The 24,546-nt window shown below is 39.7% G+C and overlaps 1 protein-coding gene and 1 long non-coding RNA gene across 6 annotated transcripts; both read right to left on the bottom strand.

Annotated features, from left to right (window-relative positions):
- Window positions 1-637: 637 nt before the first annotated feature.
- LOC307004301 lies at window positions 638-2,889 on the bottom strand. Of its 2 annotated transcripts, none has more exons than XR_013799002.1 (3): window positions 2,008-2,889; window positions 1,660-1,803; window positions 638-681 (listed from the first exon to the last, which is right to left on the bottom strand). It is a non-coding gene; the product is annotated as an uncharacterized lncRNA (long non-coding RNA). The 2 variants fall into 2 exon arrangements; XR_013799003.1 differs by lacking the exon at window positions 638-681 and adding an exon at window positions 1,337-1,533.
- Window positions 2,890-7,379: 4,490 nt separating this feature from the next.
- On the bottom strand, window positions 7,380-19,989 carry LOC307004296 (piggyBac transposable element-derived protein 4-like). 4 transcript variants are annotated; one of them, XM_079623410.1, is made up of 4 exons: window positions 19,439-19,967; window positions 18,660-18,879; window positions 15,828-16,062; window positions 7,544-8,740 (listed from the first exon to the last, which is right to left on the bottom strand). In XM_079623410.1, the coding sequence occupies exons 2-4, from the start codon at window positions 18,829-18,831 to the stop codon at window positions 8,701-8,703; spliced, it is 447 nt and encodes a 148-aa protein (XP_079479536.1). In that variant the 5' UTR covers window positions 18,832-18,879; window positions 19,439-19,967; the 3' UTR covers window positions 7,544-8,700. The 4 variants fall into 4 exon arrangements, with proteins under 4 accessions (XP_079479533.1, XP_079479536.1, XP_079479535.1 ...); XM_079623409.1 differs by lacking the exon at window positions 19,439-19,967 and adding an exon at window positions 16,225-16,957 and having other exon boundaries at window positions 8,630-8,740; window positions 18,660-18,797; XM_079623407.1 differs by lacking the exon at window positions 15,828-16,062 and having other exon boundaries at window positions 7,380-8,740; window positions 19,439-19,989.
- Window positions 19,990-24,546: the final 4,557 nt, after the last annotated feature.

The following is a 24,546-nucleotide window of genomic DNA, read 5'->3' as shown; positions in this document are numbered from 1 at the left end:
CTTGTGCTGGAGGCGGTCTATATGCAAACGCTGGTACGTCACTTCGTACCGTGACGTCACTTCTTACCATGGATCCATAACGAGCTGTATTTAGAGCTTGATTAAATAAATGATTCGTTTATAATGGGGAGGACGTCTTAAGCTATGAAACTTGCAGGACGTTTTAATGGTACAAAGACCTCTTATATACCAAAAGATCAAGGCAAATTTGGTTTCTCATGTCATGACCCCTTTAAGGTCGGTCAAATACTCCTCTGCCAGCTTTTATTTTCTGTGTCCGTGCTTCACTCTCCTTCCTTGCACGCTGCTGATCAAGGGAAATGCGGTACCTCGACCTGGCTGCACCCACCGATACCAGCAGTTCTTTTGTGAGGGGAACTTTGGTCACCCCACCGTGCAAATCTACATAATCACACACAAGTCTGTGTGCAATCATTGTCTCTTCCTGCATATTGTCAGTCTCAACCTCTTTGTTCACAGAGAACCCCCTTTCAACTGAAGCTTGCCCATGAGAAAGGAGGAGCAGCTTCTGGCAAAATGCCCAAGCCACTGGATAGGCACGGCTTAAAAAGCCGCACAAGAAGGTGTCCAGCCGTTTTACCATTGGCTGGAAAGAGAGAAACTCTTCATTCCTACACTCAAGAGTCAGGAGAGCCTCAAACTGTTGTAGAATGACATCCCCTAAAAAAAATAAAAATGTTACAAAGGGAATTAGTTAGAATTATATTGATATATTGATCCACTTTAACCATAAAGACTACAATAACATTTGGTTATGATGGTTTAAATTCATTTTTTTTCCTAAGATTTCAGAGGACACAGAAACTCCACTAAACTCAGATAAATACAAATTTAAACTCATGACCAGACAATTTGTTAATCTGCAACATTCGCTCATCCAGTTTGTTTTGCACTGTTGTCAGGATACCTTTCCATTTGAGACTAAGTTACCTTCTGATTTGTGTGTGTTAACACTTAGGTTTATGTGCTTCCTAAAAACACTTAGGTGATGCACCTAAACTTTATATTGTAAGCACCCTATGTAAAATAATCCTAAATCATGAGCCACTGCACACAGAACAGGTGCAGGACCATTACAAGAGGAAATGACATAAGCTAGAGAACCACACTAAAAAATACCCCTGATGGGAAAAGAGAAAAGGTATATAAATGTAGCAAATGTCTGCAAGATGGCACAGTTAAGTATAATGCTGTAAACAGTCTAATAAACATTTAGAGTATAATTCAGCGTGGTACTCTAACTTTGGTCAAAGCCCCTTCCAAACTACTCCTACCAGCAGATACACCTCCTGCCAGCTGCTTGGCCTGTAGAAAGGTCTGCACCAGACATTTAATTTGTTGCTTGCACCTGTCTGGGTCTCTGAACATGTTAGAGGGGTCCAGACAGGCCATCTGCCTAACAGTGGCGTATTTGAGTGGGCTCTTCTCCTGCACTTTTCTGACTATATTAGTCAGCCCCTGCATGCAGTTCCTTTTAAATTCAAGGACTCTGAGATCTGATATTTTAGTGTCCTGAAGAGGGATGTACAATAAAAACACAAGTAAGTAGAATGTACAACACAGTGATTCCTGCTTCTTCTATCCTGACCACAATTTCTAAAATCACTTCAACTACAACTTCAAAATTGACCACAATACCTTCAGGGCTTTATCTGCACCTAGGCCAATGTCAATTTTCTGTGGGAGGAGCAAATTCTTCTTCTCACTCAAGTCCAGCTTGGTGAGCTGTAGTTTTGTAATGTCCTGCAGGACTTATCGCTTCACAAACCGCCTCAGTACACTCTGTCAGAAGAAAAATCCAGATGAAAAATGTAAGTGCCCTACATCCATATTTTTCATGCAGTGAAGTCACAGTTTTAACAAAGAAAAAAATAAACAGGTTGAAGAATTGTAATACATCATAATACATAATACATCATACTCATACACATATATAATTATAGTAGCTGAGGAGCCAGACAAGCACAAAAGTTATTTTTAAATTACCTTTATCAACTCAGCCAAGTCTTTGGCAAGGAATGGCATTACTGGCTCATCCGTCTGGTACCTCTTCAGGAAGGGGTCAAAGGTACGGGCGATTGTCGCGAAAAAGTGGAACTTTGCCAAGATCAGGGGATCCTTTTGAGCGGCCTCTATTGTATCATACGAGCCTGTACCAGGGTTTGGCAGGTGCTTTCTTTTCACCGCATCCACATACAGCTGAAGTGAAGGCCAGACCTCCAGAGCTCTCTCTACCACAGGCAGTTCTCTAACCATCGATGGCCACAGAATGATAGCGGGAACACTGATGACTTTGTGACTGTCACGTAGTCTTCCCTCCTCGCTGGAACATTGTTAAAGAGTGTGTGCATTGCTCTTAACAGCTTTTCCATCTGCCACATGGAGAAACCTGCCTTGAAAGCATTGTGCAGAGTATGAAGCCCACAGCTCCCCACGGACACTATTTGAGCACCCCCATACATTTCATTTAAGTCGGATTGGAGAAGCTCAAAGAATTTTAAATTTACATTGGGCCCATCCATCGATACAGAGACCAGCCTGCTGAGATTCAGCTGCTGCACACACTCCTTGAGGGAAAACAATAAAAAGATGAGGATAAATAAATATACATTACCACTTAATTGATAACATACACACATGCACATACACACACACACTTTTGCACTTTTCTAGTTCAAGCAAGTATCACCATGTTTGACTAGGCCTACATGTCTGTTTCTATTCAAGTTCTATTCATTTATGTGGGCTGTTTCTTAAAATACAACCACGCCATGCAATTGATGAAACAAATTAAACGATTTAGATTATATATAGTTATTTTTCTATTTTCTCAAAAGAGTATGGCTAGAGTGGTGCAGAGTACAGACCATTAACGTACATTATATAACGGTTTCCCTACTCTCCAAATGGTTTGAATAAATGGATCAAACACAGGTTTTAGGCTATTCATAGTCGTAGGTTTGAAGATGAAATTATTTCAAATATTACATGCAGCATTAGAAATCATATTTGTTTTAAATATTAAAATTTAATTACTTACTTTAAAGTGCTTTAGCAAATCCTGGGCCGTGGAATGGCCAATGAAGTGGAAGTGTGATCCCAGGTACCGGGAATGCACCTTGTCGTCATTCCAGAACCGAACGTGTATGTCCAGCTGTTTCTTCTTGCTTGTGTGATTTAAGCTTTCATCAAACATGAGAACATAAGGCCCAGAGACCTTGGAGACGAGGTCTTTTTTTATATACTCTGCCAAGCCAAACCGGGTGATGTATGAGGTCTTATCTTTCCCGCACGTAAAGGTTTTGGCTATGTCCGAGTCTGGGAACATTGTTCGGAAAAGTTTGGCAATATCTTCGTTCCCGTTGTACGACTGGTGTTTGGTAACAGTATTCAACACCCACAGGACCTCTGCTTTTAGTGTGGAGGTTGATCCGAAATCCCTGTGTGTGGCACTGGATGCGACAGAAACGGAATCCCGCGCTGTACTTGGACCGGGTAACGTTAGTGACGGAGCCGAACAAAACTGACTGATCGCCTGCACTCGCTGCAGGCCTTTTACAGCAACGATATGCTTTTCCGACTTTGCATGCGACTTCAAGGCTTTTATGCCTAAACTAGAAAGCTCCAATGCCTTCTTGCACAGTGTGCAATAGGCTTTATAACGATTGTTTGCGACGGGATTGAGCCAACCACTAAATGCACCGTCTTCGAGCCATAGATCGTTAAAGGTACATTTTCCAATTGTGATAGCCAGGATGATTTCAGTTAAACTAAGCAGTAGGGCTGTAACGATACACCAAACCCACGATTCGATTCGTATCACGATTTTTGACCCACGACACGATACAAACCTCGATATGGGGGGGGGGATATGAAAAACCGGTATAAACTGAACACCAAAAAACAATATTAACTATGCAAATTATTAACAATATACACCTAAGTAAAATAAATTATTTAGCCAAAGCTATAACACTTCTGTTTTCTTTGTAATAAAATACTGTTGAAAAACAAAAAGTTAAAAAAGTAAAGTCCATAGTGGAGATGATTCAAGTTGAAAATTCTTCTTCAATCAATCTTACATTTACAAAGAAAATTAAATGTTAACTGTTTTTTCACACTGAGGTAACTGAGCTTACTGTCTGTGCTGTAAACCACAAATCAAGTAAGTATACATTAAACAAATAAACAACTTCTTTCTCTTAAAGGGATACTCCACCGTCTTTTCATATTAAACTATGTTATTCCCTTAACTAAGACGAGTTGATACATACCTCTCTCGTCTCTCAGTGCGTGCACTCAATCGCTCTGGCGCGCCGCGACACTTTGTTCACTCAGTTCATTCAATATGGGCCAAGCAGAGAAGCTACCAAACACCTCCACGGTTTCCCTATTTAAATACAGTTACTCGCGTAGTGTAACTCGACCTAGGACGGTGACACAAAACAAAACGTTGCGCTTTTCTAAGCGTGTAAAATGGATAACTATATTGTATGGCGGAATACCATAGCAAGTGCTTATGAGCACTTCGACTTGGCGGAGTAATATCTTCACTAGAGGGAGCGGGGGCCAGTGAGAGGATTTTTCACGAGTGAAGATATTACTCCGCCAAGTCAAAGTGCTCTTAAGCACTTGCTATGGTATTCCGCCATACAATATAGTTATCCATTTTACACGCTTAGAAAAGCGCAACGTTTTGTTTGAAACACTTACGGCAAATTGTGTGGGTCTTGTCAACTACACGATTACCATCTTTGTTCTCCACCGGGTAGCCGAAATGTTGCCATACTGCTGACTTAAAAGTATTAGGAGGGTCCGCGATCTCTGGATTGTTTGCCATGATGTTTCCTCACATTCTTCAACTAGCTCACGTGACGCGTCACATGATTGGAAAGCTTAACTTAAGGTAGCACACGTAATTGGAGGACGCTTTTTATAATGTCAACGAATTTTATAATGTTAACTTCAAATAATAGGCTACTAATAATACTAATAGTAATTTAAAGATGTGGTAGCATTGGATCTGGACAGGAAGGATAACTCTGGGAGCTGGAAGGGGTGTGTCGCGATTCTGCCTTCTCACATCGCGATACAGGTTCGTGGACCTGCGTATCGCGATTTCGATTTAATATCGCAAATCGTTACAGCCTTACTAAGCAGTGACTCAGTATGATACAGTATGTTCGGAGTTCGCGCGGGTTTCTGTGAAAGACCTACCACCCAGATTCCTCAGACAGAACTACAACCGGCGAAACAAATTAATGCCATTGCCGCCGCCAGCGCATTTTGATAGAAGAACAAATGAATGGAAGAGCATATCAATTTAAGACGTGGCTAAGTGTAATTTATGACCTTGTATGGAAAATCTGGACGTTTTTTTTTTTTTTTTTATGGCCTAAAATTCTTATTGTTAAATTTATGACTTTTTATGACCCCGCGGAAACCCTGGCACAGAACCGTATCTGCGGGCGTAAAACCGTCCTCGCAAGGGAGCATTTCTGCTCCAGGCTCAAACAAATTGAATTATTATGATGGTTCATGTACATTGTCTACAAACCGGAAGGTTGGTGGTTCAATCCCCGGTTCCACCTGACCAAGTGTCGAGGTGTCCTTGAGCAAGACACCTAACCCCAGCTGCTCCCGACGAGCTGGATCGCCTTGCATGGCTGACACCGCCGTCGGTGTATGAATGAGTGAGTGAATGGGTGAATGTGAGGCAATATTGTAAAGCGCTTTGGTGGGCATTGGGTCTGTGAAAGCGCTATATAAATGCAGTCCATTTACCATTAATGCAGAACGGATCATTGTTAATTTATCATTAGCCTACTGCTTCGCTAAAAATGGAAAATTCAGCATTTAAAGCATGCCATAAGTTAGGGTTGGGCAATTGCCAAAGAAATCTGAGTTTTTGGGCTAAATGGCGATGGTATAATCTCAGTATTTAACTTTTTTTTTCTATTTGAATTTTTAAAAATCTGTATTTAATTTAAACAAAAAAAAAGTTAGGCTATTTCATATCCTGGTCAATATTGTCCAACAAACAATGTTCATATTGAAGGCTATGAACACAAACATAGTGAATGCAACCTTGCAGTCTAAAAAGGGGTCAAATCACATTACACTCTAACATATCAAACATTGCGATCTAAAAACAAAATAATGCTTTTTAAAGTAGTAAAATTTACTAATCTTAAAAATTAAAATAAAAACAAAACTGATATCATAAAAATACACTTGTAGGTTTGAAATTCTCTAGCACATTTATGTTCAATATCAACAACAAATATTCAACAACAAATATATTAGCAAAATATATTTATAATTTAGTGTTAATGTATATTTTAGTCAGAATTATTGCGCTCCTATTCTTGCATGCGCGCACGTCTGTTAGGCGCGCATGCGCACGGCGGTGCTTGTTCACGGAAGTTTAGCCTGCTGAAGGCTCGTCCACTCATGACAGCAAAATGGAAATATTTGCTTGACTTTCTAACATTTACAGATGGAGAATATGTATGTGGAATGTAAGTTATGCACTGAGGAAATTATTGGAAGTCACTTCAGCTTAAAGATTATTAATAGAGGTATATTTGTTTCCACCAATCGCTGCACAAGTTAAGGTCACATATGATGACGAAAGCACGTTAGTGCGAGCCCTCCCGGAACCCATTGAGAATGCAGATAACATTGTAAGTTAACTTAGCTCAGGCTTTTCGACGTGCAGAACGGTCTTTGTTCGGTAGTGTGTCCAGTTATCAGACTTGCGGTGTGGTGTCCAGTTGTCAGATTCGCGGTGTGACTTTGAAAAAAATTATGCCCTACTCTGACTCGGATTGGCTGTCAGGTTTCGGCATTAGGAATGATTATTGTTTTTTAAAGCCGCGAAGTTTATGGTAACTATAGAGATAATATACATCACCCCCCCCCCCCCCCCCCTTCCTCAAATGTTTTTTCATCGGATCTGCACGAGTCACGTAGGTAACCCATTTTGTTTTTAAAACGGCGAATTTCGCCTAAAGGTGAGGAGTTTTCATGCCTGACTGAGAATTTAACATAGGGGTGTCCTGACTTATGCACCCTGTGTTTTAAGGAAGGACATTTATTTATTTACGATATATTATTCATTCACAAAGAAAATTGGTGTCCTTTGAAGGCTGGAATTTTCCTAATTTTTTTAATTAAGCCATTAATATAAATTTCCAAAAGATGAGTTTTTATTCCTTTTTTTAGTCAACTTTAGCATGGGTGTGTTCACTTATGCTAAGCACTGTATGTATTATGTATAGCGTAATCCTTATATGTATGTATTATGTATTTATCATGTATAGTTTATTTCTTTTTTATGTCTATGTTTATATCTTAGGGTGACAATTTTACCACCAGTCCACAACTACAGATGTACAATAGCGGTGCAAATTGTACATTTATGTATTATTGATGTGCATTGTCCCTGTCAAATAAACCTGAAATAAATAAATAAACAGGAAAGCTCAATTAAACAATACAACAACAAAAAAACAGACTGACTCTCCTTAGCGACCCTATATATGTAATAGTGTAAGTATATATTTTATCTGTGTAACAATCATTTAATCTAATGACTCAATAAGTGCAATTCACTTTATTTCACTCAAAATTACCACAGGCATAAAACATAAGAGAATACACAAGTATCAATTCATTTTACAATGACCGTGACAGAATATGAAAACTGAGACTTTAAGTAGGGGGAAAAAGTAAAATATAGTCTTTTCAAAAAAGTAAAGCTTATTGAAACAGAAATCTCGCAGATTTCATTAAAATATCTCTTAAATAGTCTTAAATAGTTTAGAACAACAGGAGGGCGAGTGCAATCTGAAACTCTTTCCTCAGTGATGACAGGTTTAAGGCTTCTCTCAAATGTGAATTCTCATGTGCCTGTTAAAGCTTCCTTTTTGAGCAAAACTCTTCCCACACTGAAAGCATGTGTAAGGCTTCTCTCCAGTATGTATTCTCATGTGACTCTCAAGGCTTCCTTTTTTAGTGAAACCTTTTTCACATTGTTGGCAGGTGAAAGGCTTATCTCCCGTATGAATTCTCATGTGAACTACAAGATTTCCTTGTTGATCAAAACTCTTTCCACACTGAGGGCATATGAATGGCTTTTCTCCAGTGTGAACTCTCATATGGACTTCAAGGTTTCCTTTTTTAGTGAAACTCTTCTCACACTGTTGGCAGGTGAAAGGCTTCTCTCCAGTGTGAACTCTTATGTGGACTATTAGGTTTCTATTTTGATCAAAACATTTTCCACACTGAGGGCATATGAAAGGCTTTTCTCCAGTGTGAACTCTCATGTGCCTGTCAAGGCTACCTTTTTGAATAAAACTTCTTCCACACTGATCACATGTGAAAGGCTTCTCTCCAGTATGAAGTCTCATGTGCCTTTTAAGGGTTCCTTTTTGAACAAAACTCGTTCCACACTGAGTGCAAATGAATGGCCTCTCTCCAGTGTGAATTCTCATGTGGACTCGAAGGTTTATGTTTCGAATAAAACTCTTTTCACAGTGTTGGCAGGTGAAATGACTTTTAGCTCCTGTCTGTTGAGCTCTTTTTTGTGAGGAAGTTTTTTCAGTCTGTGAGCAACTAAACAAGTCTCCAGTTATGAAATCATGATGTGTCTCATAATGATCTTTCTCATCAATTTCATTCAGTTCTTGACTCTCCTCTTTCAGCGGCATCAGGTCTACGGCAAAAAGAGACCAGTTAATGGCACCAAGTAATAGACATCAAAACAATTAGACATGTAAAACATCAAAACAAAAAACATATAGGCTAGATTCTACCAACTAAAGCCAAGAACAAACTACATCTGTGACAAGGGGTCACACATTAGACAAAATTTTCAATAGGAAGAATCATCCACAACTCTGTCTGGTCTACAAAGTACGTTTCACAACCAAACACGTGATACAGGAGTGATAGTGATACAGGAAATAACGAAAGAAGATCAAGAGACTGGATTTCATTCCTGTTAAAAAGGTAGTCTTCAAGAAACTTGTGACCCAAAGTTGTCTGTGCGCTGATATGCAGCGAAAAAGAATGAGGAGATGATTAGTTGCTTGCAAAAGCCATGCTTGCTGATGTTCTTTTGCAGGTCTATGACTCTTCTCCCCATGAACATTCCCTTGCCCTGTATCTTGCACTCTTATGGCTCGTTTCCACCAAGCGGTACGATATGCAAATTTTTCTGTTTTGATTGTCAGAAGTTGTGAATGGTACCAAAATACCAAACCGTACCGTACCACTTTTTTTGGGACCCTTCCGTTCCTGAAGAACGTTGATTGGTTTGACAGAGAATCATTACTTGTGGGTGATACAAAGGGAATGACAGCACAAGAGGCCCCATTTTTTTTTATTACAGATGAAACACAATACCGTTGCAACAGTCTTCTTCTTGTGACAAACAGCCACATGCCGAGAAGCAAGAACAAGATCTGCTGTATGTCCTCCATTGTTGTTTACGGTTTCGGTTTCTTTTTCATGTGAGAATTACGTAAATCACTACACCACACCTCAAGTAAGGGTACTGTTGGCGGTGGAAACGCAAGCCGGATCAGGGTTTACCGTCCCGCATTGTATTGTACCGCTTGGTGGAAACGTGCCATTATTGGCTCTAGGTCGTCGCAATGTAATTTCCAGTCAAAACACATTTTACAGATATTTATTGGCATACTAAATATTTAATGGGAATCAACAACAGATCAACGCTTCGCTCAGATCGTGTCTTTGATCGTAAACATTATGCGATTTTCAGTCACTTGAACAAGAGCCGATTTGCCTCAGATCCAGGGCATGTGTCAGTGATTTCAACAAAACTTTCTATTAGTGAAAATTGGGGATAAAATCTTGCCTTGTGTACGCGGTATAAGATCCTGAAAGTGGTGTTACATGTTATATTCTCAGAACCTCTCGTCAAAATTGTTAACTCTTTGCTTTCTTTAGGACATGGGTGTGCAATCCCGCTTCTGGAGGCCCACTCTCCTGCAAAGTTTAGCTCCATCCCCATTAAACACACCTGAACCAGCTAATCAAGGTCTTACTAGGCATAGTAGAAATGCCCAGGCTGGTGAGTTGAGGCAAGTTGGAGCTAATCTCAGCAGGACAGTGGCCCTCCAGCACCAAGTTTAGACACCCCAACTTTAGGAGATGTTCCAATTACTTTAAATTGGCAGTTATCAAACCCCTTATAAACCAGTTCTCCTGAATCAAGCTTTTTATATCTAAAATATGTTCAGTTTTGCAGGGTTAGTAGCCTGACAAGCCAGACCCACATCAAGATATTAGGTCTAGGAACTCACCATTGGCATCGTTCAATCCGAGGGGCGGGATAAACGGTTGTCTTTCAAATTACCTCTGCACGCAATAGGCTCTATGCACGATCGCTTCCGCGTTTTGTCTCAGCCTGCCCAGTTACATCTAATGCTGCGTCAGAAGCCGTTTTTGCATTAGGTGGAGATCATGGCAAATGGCACTCGCTGTTTACAAAAAAATTCCAACGGTTAACGTGAATGATTTTACAATATTGTGAGGAAGTTAGCTGTCACACCTAAGAGTAAGAAAGAGAAGGGCTTTAAATTATATATTTCGAGATACATTGACAACTTTTAGGGTGAGTATTCTCTCATATCATGCGTAATCTGGTGAATCAGTTTCTAAAATCATTGTCTCCGTTTCTGAGAAAATTTATTTTATTACGTTTTGCCACTAGTACACTTCGCTATAGAACGCGCTATGCGGAAGTAAAGACGCTGGTTGAGATTCTACCGGAAATACGTCAGCAGCGTTCGTGCATAGAGCCTATAGGATAGCACTACAACCAACCTGAGCAATGAAGAAGTCAGAGCTACGGAATGACTTATGCTTTTCTTTGAGAAAGAACAAAGAACGACACTTAAGGCGAGACACGGCAGGCAAAACCATTGTTTTTTGTTTTTTATTTTTAGATTTTTGGAAATAATTTCTAAAAAGCTGACATCAGTTCATGAATCGTGATCTCATACATCTCTGTTATTATCAATGAAGCTGACTGCATAATGAATCTTTCATAATATCTTTTATAATTTTTGCCAGCATGCAGAATTCAGCACTGAACAAAAAGTCCGTTTTGAGCAGTGAGGGGAATCTGTCTTAAATGCTTCTGATTGGCTATTGTGTTCAAGAAATCAACACATATGTCTGTGATTGGCTACATCACTCAACGCTGCAAACATGTTACAAATAGAAACTCTGGCCTGTAAATCGTTTCTATTTTGTTTTAGTTGTTCTTGTTGCTTTTCTGCAACAGATTAATAACAATTTATTAGTTGTTATATGTTTTATTCTCCCACAGCCCACACACACAGAGTGAGTGCATTAGACTACCGCCCGCGCTCGCACTCGGCCATCAAATCTAGTCCCGCGCCGCACGTCTCTAGATCACGGGTCCGGCCCGAGTATAGCGGCGGGAAATATCGGACTCGGGCAGAGAATCTAAGCTCTAAACAGGACAGAGTAACACGGCGGATATCGCTCATATAAAAAATTTTGACGACGTAGTTAAGGCGGCAGGCGTGTGTTGCTTAGGCGGCCGCCTTTGTTCCAAAGTGCTGCGGGAAACCCTGATGACTGTTACGTTAACATGCCGGACACCTATTCAGCCTGTTGTTCTGTGTGCTGTTGTGGAGCTGAATAACTTGCCTTTCCAGATTAAATGTCTGTTCTTGGTCTTGGATTTTGTGAAATAAATTTCTAAATAAATGCGACTTAATAGTCCAGTGCGACTTATATGTTTTTTTCCTCTTCATGACGCATTTTTTGACTGATGCGACTTATACTCCGGAGCGACTTATAGTCCGGAAAATACAGTAATTTATTTTTGTTTTGATGATAAATGGAGCCAGCTTCCAAAAGTAATTAACCTGTCCTGTGATTTTTTTCAATCACACAACACTGTCCAGACACGAACTATGTTCTTATACACTAAAGTATGTTGGTTGTTTTTACATTAGAACAATAATGTTTCATATAATCTAGATTTAGATATGGAATAAATAGCATTCAATACAAAATTAATGTCTTGTATATTGAAATCAAGTTTTTACGTGATAAAATATTTGCTTTGTTGTGCATTAGAACCACACCAGGCATTTAGTCATACTACAAAATAATTTATTGAGGCCAAAAATATAACACAAGTTATTGAGTTATTATTGAATGAGTGACTCCGGGCGGGCCTGTCCCCATTTATCATGCCACAGCAAGGAGGCTTCTGACCGGTTAACGCGGCGCGACGCCAATTTGATTTCTCAACTCGGCGTCAGACACGAATTCGATTTAAACACGTGAATGCACAAAAAGCACCAAATAAAATCACTCACGCGTATTACGCCAGACGCTCAATTCGCCTCATTCATGCGAACTGGAAGCGCGAATGAGGCGAAATCGTGTCCACGCAAAGCGCGTCTATCGCGCCACAGGACCTCCAGACGTGCGTAAACGCGTCTTTACATTGACTTAACATTGAAATCACTCGCTCCAGATGCTCGATTCGCGTTTGGTGTGAAGGCAGCATGAGAGTAGCTAGACGGCATTCCAGCTGGATTTAATGATTTAGAGGAGCTCATTTTTGGCCAGGCAATTTGCACTACATCCAGGCAGTATGCGTCATCCCTGGATGTCGACCAATCCGAACAGTCTAACTCAACTCAGGGGCTTATCGCAGGGTATATACAGAAATCCTGGAGGTAAATTCAATACGTTTTAATACCATTTTTAATACCTTCTCAATATTTTTTAAAAACCAACCCGGCATTTAGTTGCAGGTTTATACGGCAACACGTTTCTAACCATTAAACAGAGTTTGAGATTTATAAAACCACACCCTTGTTCAGAGAGTGGTGTTTGACCAGTGTACAGACACCACAGAACCGTTGGTGTGGCGCCCATCATTACGTAGTCGATGCTGTAGCAGTAAAGTTGGTTTGGACGGAAAACAGATTGGTTCTGTTGGTTTTGCAGAAACTGTAGATTGATAACTGTTCTCTGCATATTGCATATCGAAGAGCTTTTCATCCAAGTTATACTGATGTTTTTTTTACAAACCGAACAGTAAGCCTGTCGGTCTTTCCCCTCTACAGGCCTGACCCAGTCTTTAGACGCCAGGTCCTCTAGCCATTTATCGGAAAATTTGCATTTACCCATGTTCTGATCCTATTGCGTGCAGAGGGAATTTGAAAGACAACCGTTTATCCCGTAGTTTGCAAAAAAATAATAAACAAATGAATACCTTGTAAAATGGCGATTAATACATTTTAATGGCCTTAATCTTTATTCATTTGATTTACTAACTTTTAATACTTTTTAAAACTTCGCAGACACCCTGAGTTGGTGCTGCAAGTGTGGACGAGTCTCCTCCTCCTTTGGAGACATGGATAAAAGACGACTTGAGGAGGAATTGGTCAAGATTTCTGTTGAATGACTTGAAATGACCGCCTTTCCGTTGGATTCTTTCAAAGGGCCTGAGCATCCAATCGGGTCAATTAGTGGACTGCCAACGTTTGGGGAGTTAGCCAGGGAAGTGTGCGAGCGTAAAGCATTCAGCTACCCCCACACTTTTCGGGAGGGCAACAGAGATGGTGACATCGATGAGTTTGGATCCCGTCCATTGCTTGGTTAGCCAAATTCAAGTTCTTCCCACACATAAAATACTGGGATGGAACGTAAAGCATATCATAGAGCTGTACCGTCCCAGTCATGTTCCATCCGCAGCAGCTCGGGCAGCAACCTACCGCGGAGATGTGTGTGAGCAAATTGAGGAGTTGGACCTGTCCTTCTCCCGGAACCTCACTAAATGTCGCGAGCATGGGATGCTGTGGCTGGAGACTTGTATTGACCGTCTACAAAAGGGCATGCCGAAAGAGAGAATGATGACTGTTCTGGCCTTCCTCAGCTGCATGTGGATAATCCAGAATGCCGACTACGTGTCATTCCAAAATTTGGCAGAGCTTTATTTTTTCACTCAACATTGTTTCAGTAGCTGAAGCTATGCGAAAACTAAGCGAAGCCAACAATGCACAATAAATCTCTTACTTACATCATGTCTACACTTTAGCTGCGTCCCAAATGACGCACTATGTACTAATCTGTGTAGTATATGAATTTTATAAGGTTATTTTGTCACTCAACATCGGAGTCTGATGCCCCTCCCCCTTCGCTACGCAATTAAAGCTGCGACAGTTGAGTGCATTAAGTGTCAAACATTCCACACTTTGTTTTTTCCCCATTCATTTAGTGCATCATTCGGGTATTTAAAGTGCACTTTTTCTTTTTTGAATTTTCAGTGTGAACAATACATACTTAAAAACATCATAGAATATGATGCATAAGTATGCGAATTGGGATGCACCATTTGTTTGTTAATGAGAGGTTTCGCGAGCCTGCATAACTCAACACTGAATGCTCCAAAGTTTTGAGCGGTGAAATCAACAACTATGTCTGCGATTTACTACATTGTTCACCACTGCAAATAGATTCATTTGACGTTCTCCAGAGCGCAAATACAAATGCACAGGAGCGTTTTCCTAATCTGTTTTGCCAATATATTATTACATTATCAGCTGAGGGTTCTCTTGCTTGTGTTGGAGGGTGCTTAGCATCCCCATAGAACCGAGCCTGGCTAAAGCTGTGTGTGAATAAGGCACGGCTGTAGAGTGTGAGTTGCCCCCGTCTCACACAAAGCCTCAGAGGGACAGAAATTCTCCGGTACAAAAACAGAATTGATAACGTCGGAGCTTATCTATACAACGCAGGCTACTATAATAATTTAGCCGCTGGGCTTGTTACCGGGTTTTGTTTTTTCACGTGTTTCATAACAACGCTTAGCTTCTCGCAGATGCGCTTGCCTATTAATCATCCTAATTTGCAGCACAATCGTCCGATGCCGATTAATAAAAGTATGCCAGAATTCGGCCCGATCAATCAGTCGATCTCCTATTTAAAATCTCACAAAATGAACTGCAAACATTTATAAACTATTAAAAAAAACATAACTTAACACTTTATGCAGACTTTTTATTTAACTTTTACTTGCCCTGCATTACATGAGCATACGAGGACTAGTTGGCGAGTAAATGTTTAAGTTTAGAATCTACCCAAATAATTTGTAGACATGCATAGACTATAAAAATGCATTAACAAAACGTAATTGTAATTCACTGACATCAGAGTTTTTGTTGTTGTACTAACTTAATATTGTAATAGTGTGCTTTTGTACTATTTTGGTGAATCTGATCAACACATTGCTATGGACGTCAGCTAATGTTACATTTTTCGTGTGCACAGTTTCAGGTTTGGTTTTTTCTTTTGTATTTTCACAGATTGTTGTAGCACAAGCATAACACAAGTTGTATCTTTTACTTATTCACCATTAGCTGCTCAAATGCATTCAAATAAAGGGAAAGAGTATACATGATGTCAAATATACGCTGTGGGTTGCTTTGCTTTGTTAGTAACAAGCATAATATTATATTCAGTTGTATTACAAACACTGAAAAGAGAAACGCACAATGCATGAAATGGTGACTATGTTCATTTAATGTCAACTATTTTAACATAGGGAACAAAACTATTTGTATAAAAACTGCATAAACTAAATGATTGATGAATGTCAAAGTATTTACATGTGTAGTAAAACAATATCAGTAGTAAAATTCTTTCAGTAATTTTTTAGAGTGTGGTACTCCTCGAAACATGGAGTAACACACAAGGGAGTGTTGCATGGCAAACACATGTACTTTGTGAGATGCCTCTTCTTGGTCTTCCGAGAGCTGGAGAGGCAGACCTTGCAGTGGCGTCTGGTCCTGCTGCCCTGAGCGATGGTCTGCGGGACTTTGGTAGGGAAATGCCTCGCTGTTAACCGCAGAGTAGTGTCCAGAGCAGGGCGGCCCCGTTTGGGTGGACACCGGGTTGTGTCAAACTCCTCCAGCAGCATCAGGTTTGCCCTGAACTCCAGGGAAGAGATGACCTCTCCTGTTGATAGTAAAATACATTTGTGGGGAGTTAGAAATAATGTACAGTGTAAGTATATGACAGTATGCTTGTGGACTTGAACACACCACTTTAATGTGTATTGTAAATATGTGCATGACATATAAGATATGGTTATTTTAGATGGCTGTGTAAATTTCTAACCTGACAGTTGGCGGTGAACAATGTGGCTGTTCAGCACAGCAGTGTCAAGTAGATAAAAGAAGATCTTCTTGTACCACTTTGTTGTTTTCCACTCAAGAAAGCCAGTGAGGCTTGACCTTCCTCTCACCAGTGTAAGAACATCTCTCTGATCATGCCATTTTATCACTAGCCGTGTTCTGTTCTGTCTGCACTCAACTTGCCCTTTCGTCATTTCCCCCCCCCAAGGAAAACTGGCATTCCTCTCCTGTTCTGGAGTAACGGTCGGTGGTTCCCATCAGTAGAATTGCCACCAGGAACGAGTACATTTCTTTGATGGTAGTTGACACCCACCTTGCCATCTTTCCCTGCACTCCTGGTGCATCTTCTTCTGGAGTTCTGAGGGAAACCGGTTCATTTCCTCCATAATTTCTCCAACAAGCTCCTCTGTAAAAAAACCATCTTGAAGCTCTGGACCTTAATGGGAGATGCAGGAGAGCGGTTGTGCATCATTTTGCAGTCCAGAATTCAAGCTGTCAAAGCTGATACCCGGTACAGGAGGGGTAAAGTTACTGGTATCTGTCCAGGTAGAGCTCCCCTTCTTTCTGGTTACCAGTTGTGGCAGAGAGACCAACATCATCACCCTTTTCCAAGAGACTTGAGGTTGGATGGGAGCTCATTGTCAGAATCGCTCTCACTCGCCTCACTGTCAAAATCTACCTCTTCATCAGAAAGATCTCATCTGTCCGCTTTATTCCTAAACATTTTGACAGAAATTTTGAGGTTCTGATATTTTGGGTCAAATATATTTCCTCTGGTAATTGCACCATTGACTCGCACATTGTTGACGCGAGTCTGACTGAGCTGAAGTAAACCACAAAAATAGCGTTGATTTTGCTAAATTTAAAGGCACACTGCAAGATTTCCGTTTTTGTCAAACAACGACCCCTAGAGTCGCTGTGGAGTACTTGTATTTAACGTTACTGTCGTAAATACCACTCACGCAGAGCCGTTTTTGCACTAACGGCCTAATCCCCTCCCCCCTGTATACCTGTACCTGTTCAGTAGGATGGAAGCGTCGGACATTGAACAGGCACAGATAGACTCCGAAGATGTCTACTGACCAGGTAATGTTTCATACAAACATTACTGCATAATTGTATATGTTGTGCCGTAAAGCAAGTCGTGATTCTCGCGAGATTTGGTGGGGCGCCACCTCTCAAACTTCTATCGGGATGATTGGCCCTACTACGAGTTTGTTTACCATCGAAATTACTTTGAAGCTATTATATTAAGGTTCAAATCTTGCATAGTGTGACTTTAACATTTATTTTAATATTCAACAAAATTAATGATCTGCCTGCATTGACACCATTATATGAGAACTGAACTGAGCTGGACAATTACATCACTGTTTTCTCCAGAGCGGCTATATATATAAATTATTATTATTAAAAGGTAAACATTTATTTTAAATTCATATTTTTAGTACATTTCAATTAACATTAAATTAAATTACATAAAAAAAAACATTAAATATAATCATAATACAATTCATGAATATACATTTTAAATTTATATTGTTATTATCTAAAGTAAGGGAGGGCTAAAGTTATAACCAGTTATGTTTGTTCACATTGCCATGTAGTGCGAGTGTCACGCACCGATAGCTTAAGTTGTTCAAGGTTTCGCCATGTACGTTAACAGAAAAATTCATTGTGGTGTCACATCACGATCAGAGCAACCATGCCTATAATAAATTGGCCATCATGGCTTGTATAAAAGTGATTTGAGTGTTTAGTCTTATGTCTAAAATCTTCGATTGATTGAAAATAAAAACATGATGAATGACTGAATTAACACAGTAGCATCTTGAACGTTTTTATAATGATCATGTTAGTAAATCTATAATATGCGATGGGCGCCGCCATGTTAGTTTGTACCGCAATTCAGATAATAATATCTGTCGGATTTATAACACGTAAATTCATGCACTTCTCCCAAAATACATGAAATATGTGTTCGTGTTGGAGACTCATTGTCCATGGAAGAGAATTTGTGCCATGCATAAATTCATAAAATTACATAGGAATGATGATCCAGTTTTTAGGCAGTGTTTGTTGAGGTGCAATTACATGAAATTCGTTTTGTGTTCCATTCCACATTCGTTTTAAGGTATTCGACACAGGCTTTACACAATCACAGTTAGATGCATATTAAATTAGTTTCTCTAGATTTTAAGCAGGATTTTTTTTATTTAAGCTGAATTTTTTCCACCCCAAAGAAATCGCTGTCATACCGGGACACCATTGAAATAAAGCCCCTGCCCTTACAAATGAGCCATGGCTGTTTTGATGTAAAAATTCTGTTCACATCATATGAGCATAAAAAGGAAAAAAACAGATGCATGACAACTTCAAATAAAGTCGAAATCATGCAGCTTTGAGAATGAAACCAACCTGTTTGTTCCTCAGCATCTTCATGATTCACTCTGAATGTTTCTTCAATCTTTATGTCTTCACTCTCCTCTTTAATAAACGCCATCTTTGTTTGTTCCTCAGTATCTTCTTGTTTCACTCTGAATACTTCTTCAATCCTGATGTCTCCCCTCTCCTCTTTAAGAAATGCCATCTTTATAATAGTGTCACGTGGATCTCAGTTGCTTCCCCAGGTGTTTTTCTGTGTTTGGACAATTAAGATGAGAATAATTAACAGAAAGAAAAATAATATCAGCTCTAGTTCAGTAGTTCAGTTCACTGCTAAGAGTCAGTCAGAGTGAAAGTTAATGGACTTAAATGACCTGATAAAAAAAACTTTTAAAAAACTAACACAAATTAATAAAAGAACAAATTGCAAAGACACTTTATTTTTTATTATTTATTAATGATTTGTATATTACATTTAACAGTCTACAGTTTCAGGAAACATTGCAGTTGTTTTAACAGTCTACAGTTTCAGGAAACATTGCAGTTGTTTGTGTTTTTCGTTGGATTTACAGTTTTGACCAGCATAGTGCGCTTTGAAACAGTAAATAACAAAGCTCCGTTTCTCCATTAATACTTGCCCACCGGCCGATTCGCTATATAGGGAGCTAAATGACATGCACATTTTCTGTTAAGCTTAACTCATATAAAAAATAACGTTCATTAATGTGAAAGCATTTTGGACTTAATAATAAGTAATTCATTTCTCTGTAAAACAGTCTAAAATGTTTATATCGATTTAAACACTTTCAAACCTTTCTTCATTTGAATCACAGACGCAGGAACGAGACCCGGTGCAGCCTTATGACGTCATGTCATCATACCAAAATAAAAGTCTTCCATACACAATCATAGGAAATTAACACATAGAAAACAATATATTCGAATTGTTTTTCACCGATTCCCAAAGCAACCAATACCTCTGAGTTCCCCTGCAAATATCCAGTTTTAAAAAATCAAGATTACATTTTTCAAAATGAAGAAGAAATGCATTACTTCAAATTCAGTTTGCTAAAACATTTTCTGACATTACATTTATTTATTTCATTAACATTGAGTATCAATTGATGTCAAACAAAACGGTCTGTGTTATTTTCTCTGCCAACTAAACTTCCATAGCAAAGTCATTGTGCGTTCTCTCCACACAGCTTTTTCTCACAGATTTTGAGAGTTGGCCAGCTAAACAAAATAGACCAAAGAAGTAGACTAACGATAGTGTCTGGGAGAAGCGAGGTACATTCATATTTCTGAAATAAACACTTATAATAGCCTAGCCTAAATTTATCTTACATGTGAAGTAAGCCATAAGTGAATTTGTCGACACCAAAATAAATTTCCATGGATCCCCTAATAATAACAACATTGATTAAGGTCAAAATGAATGTAGGTGGGGGTAATGAACGCAATGTTTTTTTTATTTTTATTTTTATTTTTGCACAAATGGTCTCCACTCTATGCATTTTGTAGTAATACAGCAAAATTTTATAATTGATTGTATTTGCCAGAAAATAAGTTGCATGTAGCTAATCTGAGTGTAAGTCATGTCACATTATCATGTTGAGAGAGAAACGCGCGTAAGTCACATTGTTGTAAAAAAATATATATATATATATTATTAGCCTATACAGAAATAGTGTAAAATACCGGTAAATAAAACACAACCCTAACCCAAACACTATTAATATGTAGGATATGCGTATTTTACTTCCCCTTACTCCATTAATGGTATTCAGAATCCAACAAGAATGAAAAATAAGTAGCCATGTAGGCTATAATAAAAAAATATACATAGTAGCCTATAAAAGTAGCCTATGTGCCCTTTATTACAAACAACATTTAGCCTATTTTAAATGCCAAGCCTAAACATATTTATTTGATTTGAAAATAACTTTTTATATGTTTGGTTGACTGTGTTTCATTTTGATATTGAACAGACTGCGATGTCAAGTTAGCAATGCCAGAAGTGAACTGATATATGTCGTAACGCCATCACTTGGATTTGTTCCTCAGCCGGGGAAATAATTTAATACTCTGGGTGCTTCTCAATTCTTATTTGTGCATCCTCGTTCCTTTCCTCACTTCCTTTCCTCGCGTCACAGCTCCACCCACTGGAGGATGCGAGGGAAGGCTGCAAGGAAAGAAAAGGAGGACGGAGGAATCGAATGAAAGCTTTTTAATACATTGGAATACTTGATTACTCGAGCGTCACTTTACAGCGTCATCAGCAGCGCTCAAAAGATCTGCCCTTATGTTGTTGAAGTTTGGTTATTTAAGAAATTCATAATAAATAATAAAGCAAGATTGAAATATGTGACGTGTGGTTTATATAAACTGCGATAAAATTATATAACTATAAAATTATTGTGACCGATGTGAAGGGGGAGGAGAATTTACACGTGCGTGACGTTTAGTCAATAAAACACGTCCGCATAGGATACACCTGTGTGTCCTCGCTCATAGCTCCTCTGGAAGCCTCCTCACTCCGCGATCCTCGCCTCCTCACGGTGCAATTAGAGAATTGAGATGTCCTTCAAGATGGCTGAGCTCGATCGGTTTCCGGGTCATAGGATGGAGGACGGAGGAGAGAGGAGACGAGGAGGGATATTGAGAAGCACCCTCTGTCTGTCACGGTTTGGATTTTGTTCCCTGTTCTGGTCTGTCATGTGATCCCCTGTTATAGTCATGTGATCCTGCCTTGTGTTCCAATAGGCTTGTTTGAAATGCGCCTTGCCTCGCCTGAAATCTAGTCGAGAGTAGGCGGCTGCAGTGAGGGGAGGAGTGAAAAAAGTGCAGGCAAGACGGTAGTGATGTATGTCTCGAGACCGGTCTTGACTTTTATGTGGTCTCTGTCTTGTCACAGCCTTGACGGTCTTTGGTCTTGTCTTGTCTTGGTCTCGGCCTCTCGGTCTTGTCTAGGTCTCGCTGTCTCAGACCGACATAGTGGTCGGGGGATTTAGCAATACACAATACTACAATATCCACGACGACACAACGTTCGATAATGCAATATTATTATTATTTCGCGCGCCCTTCAAATGCAACCAATCACATGCATGTATTTTTTTGTGAGACAGCGGTTTCGCCTATTTGATCGATGTATATCTTAATGGTCCAGCGGTAAAACTTTCGCCTACTGTGTCAGAGGTTCTGGATTCGAATCCGTACTCGTATAGTTTTTTTCTCTCATCAAAACCGATTATGTTCATCAGTGGTTGTATATCAAGCAGGGACACGTTTGTGTACATTAAGTTTTGTGATTTCAGCAGAATGAATAGAGAGTATCCGCAACGGATTTGAAGCGCGCGTCCGAGTGAAGGAAGTGCGGCGTGTGCGCGAGCCACACGAGAAAACACTGTATCCGCGCCACTGATCGCAGCGCAACGAGCACTTTGATCAGTTGATTTAAAAAACACATATCAGTGACATGTGATTTTGACTGACTTTGAGCGCACCGCCAACGGTGTGTGTGTGTTGTTTGATTACAGTATTGTATTTAAGATGGTGTTAGGCTAAATAAATGGTCTTTTAAATATCATCTGCATATCTCCGTTGTGTTGACTAAACATTATGCCTAATCCAAGTTTATAATTGTGTATCTTTAATTTGATGTTACGATTTCATCTACACATTAAGTATAATTTCAATTGGTTACATATTTCTCATTCTTTAGACAGTTGTTGGAGGAGCAAGATGGTGTTGGAGGTGTTTGATGTTTTGTCAGATGAACCAGTCATGTCAGTCCTCAACAGTACACAAAAGTTAAGGGAGTCTCAATCCTCTAATAGTGCAGTAACAGCCGTCATGCAATTGCTACACATAGTTGATCTCACCCAGTCTGCAAAAACATTTACAGTGAGCTCACAGTCACACACACGATGGTCTGTCTCTGTATTGTTCTGCCTGTGTAGTTGAAGTAATACCGTCTAATATGTATTGATTGTAAACTGCGGCTGAACCCTGGTATGCTGCTGTTCTTGAATTCATACAAGTTATTGCTTAGCTTCAACACTACTCTGTTTTTCCCCCCCCTCCGGTCTCAACTTTTGGTCTTGGTCTTGAGTTGACTTGGTCTGTCTTGGTCTCTATACCCTCTTGTCTTGGTAGTGTCTTGGTCTCGGTTTAGGCGGTCTAACAACTTGACTACAAGTCTACAAGACGGACATATCTCTCTTCTCACAGTGGGTCAGACACCTGTGAGATCAAAGACGGATATCGCGCGATTCACGCTCGTGCAGGGTGTTGCTAATAAACGGGATGTAATTTAAGTTCTGTTGCTTTTATATGAAAATAAATATAATGAACAAGACACCCAAATTACTTTAGACATGTTTATTTATATATATATCTATGTGTATATGTTTTAATAAAATGACATCACATAACCCATATAAAGATCACACTGTCAGAAAGTTTGGGAATATTCGCTCATAATTTATACACATAAAAACATGATATCAGAGTTTTAAAATCAAACATTTCAAAAGAGAACAATACATCACGGTTGTTTAAACCAATGAGCATTAAGCTGTGTCGTCAGCAAGTCGTTTCCCATCGTGCTTTTGATCAGCGCAGTCGATCGAGAGCAACTCCACTCGACTGCAGAATCCGACACGTCCGCGGATCGCACTCGGACACATTTCTAACCGGCATGCATCTCGCACTAATCACCGGTGATCGGTTCTGCTCAGATTTTGCTCATCTCAAACAAGCCTCTTGTCTGTTGTGGTTATACGGTAGGTTATAGCAAATTATTTCACGGACCCCCCTGGCACTTGAGAACTGCTGGTCTACACAGAAGAAAGCCCTGTCTCGGCTCTTCGGTGCGGGTTGTGTCGAGCCTTTCGTTAGTCTGGTAGTTTAATGAGAAAAAGATTAAATGTAGTTGCAATAAACGCGTTAAGAATCCGTAAAATTGCAGCGGTGGACTATTATTCTAATATTAGAAATCTAATTTTCTACTTTCAATATATAAAAAAAAAAGACTGAACGAATGATTCACGGATTCCTTTGAACCACCACCAAAAAATTACTGTAATCTGCCAAAATGCTCCATTTGACTTTTCTGAGATCCTCTACTCTTCCCTGTGGATGACCTGTGACCTACTTTCTGTAAGATCTGAATTTACGCGTTTTGATCAAGCGGCAACCTCCCTGTCTCTCTCTTGAAACCAACGCGGAAGTGAATTAAACGGCAATTCGTCGACTGGCCGCTTGAGGCTGGCTGCAGAAGGGAGTCAAATCTGTATCTCCCCCATGTTAAAATGCCCAACTTTACAGCAGAAAAAAACGTGTTTACAGCCTGGTTCTCTCTGTGGCTTTGGTCTATACAGCTAATTTTGCCCTTCATAACAACTGTGAGGGGGGTGAATTTTTTTATAACTCACCCGTTTAGTTGATTAATATTTAAAGTTCTGCAAAATTAAGGGTGTGTCCACTTTTGAGTGACAGGTGGATTCCCGCTGATGTAAATGCTAGCCAGTTAGCCGTCACTTCACCTCAGCAAATTCCAGCCGCTGAACTTGCCATCTCTGCCGTGTTTGTTCTTTTTTTCGGGATTATTTTATAGTTTAATATACCCATTACTTCGCCCACGGCTTTGGATTCTGCCGTTATCGTTCGAGAGAACAACCAGCGCTGTATTCCAGTTGTTTTCCTCTGTGAACATCATGCACTAATGGATGTCTGACAATTTCGTTGCTTTTTGGAGTTTTCAGATTTAAAAACGTCTATAGATATAAAGGCTACACTCGTCCTGCGGTGCCGTTGCTCTGGACAGATTATAACATGTTTATGTACCGTCAGATGAAATCCTGCAGGTGTCTGTGTTTCTCCGTCCATGCAATAAATGCACATCCTTGAATGA

Source organism: Phoxinus phoxinus (assembly GCF_949152265.1).
Source record: "Phoxinus phoxinus genome assembly, chromosome: 9".
Lineage (NCBI taxonomy): Eukaryota > Metazoa > Chordata > Actinopteri > Cypriniformes > Leuciscidae > Phoxinus > Phoxinus phoxinus.
Note: the sequence above shows the minus strand (reverse complement) of the source record. Positions and strands in the feature narration are given on the sequence as shown.

Coding starts and splice junctions, on each gene's coding strand:
- LOC307004296 (XM_079623407.1), bottom strand. CDS start 18,831: ATGGCATTTCTTAAAGAGGAGAGGGGAGACATCAGGATTGAAGAAGTA. Junction 8,741..18,659: donor AGATGCTGAGGAACAAACAG/GTTGGTTTCATT, acceptor TTTTTGCCGTAG/ACCTGATGCCGCTGAAAGAG.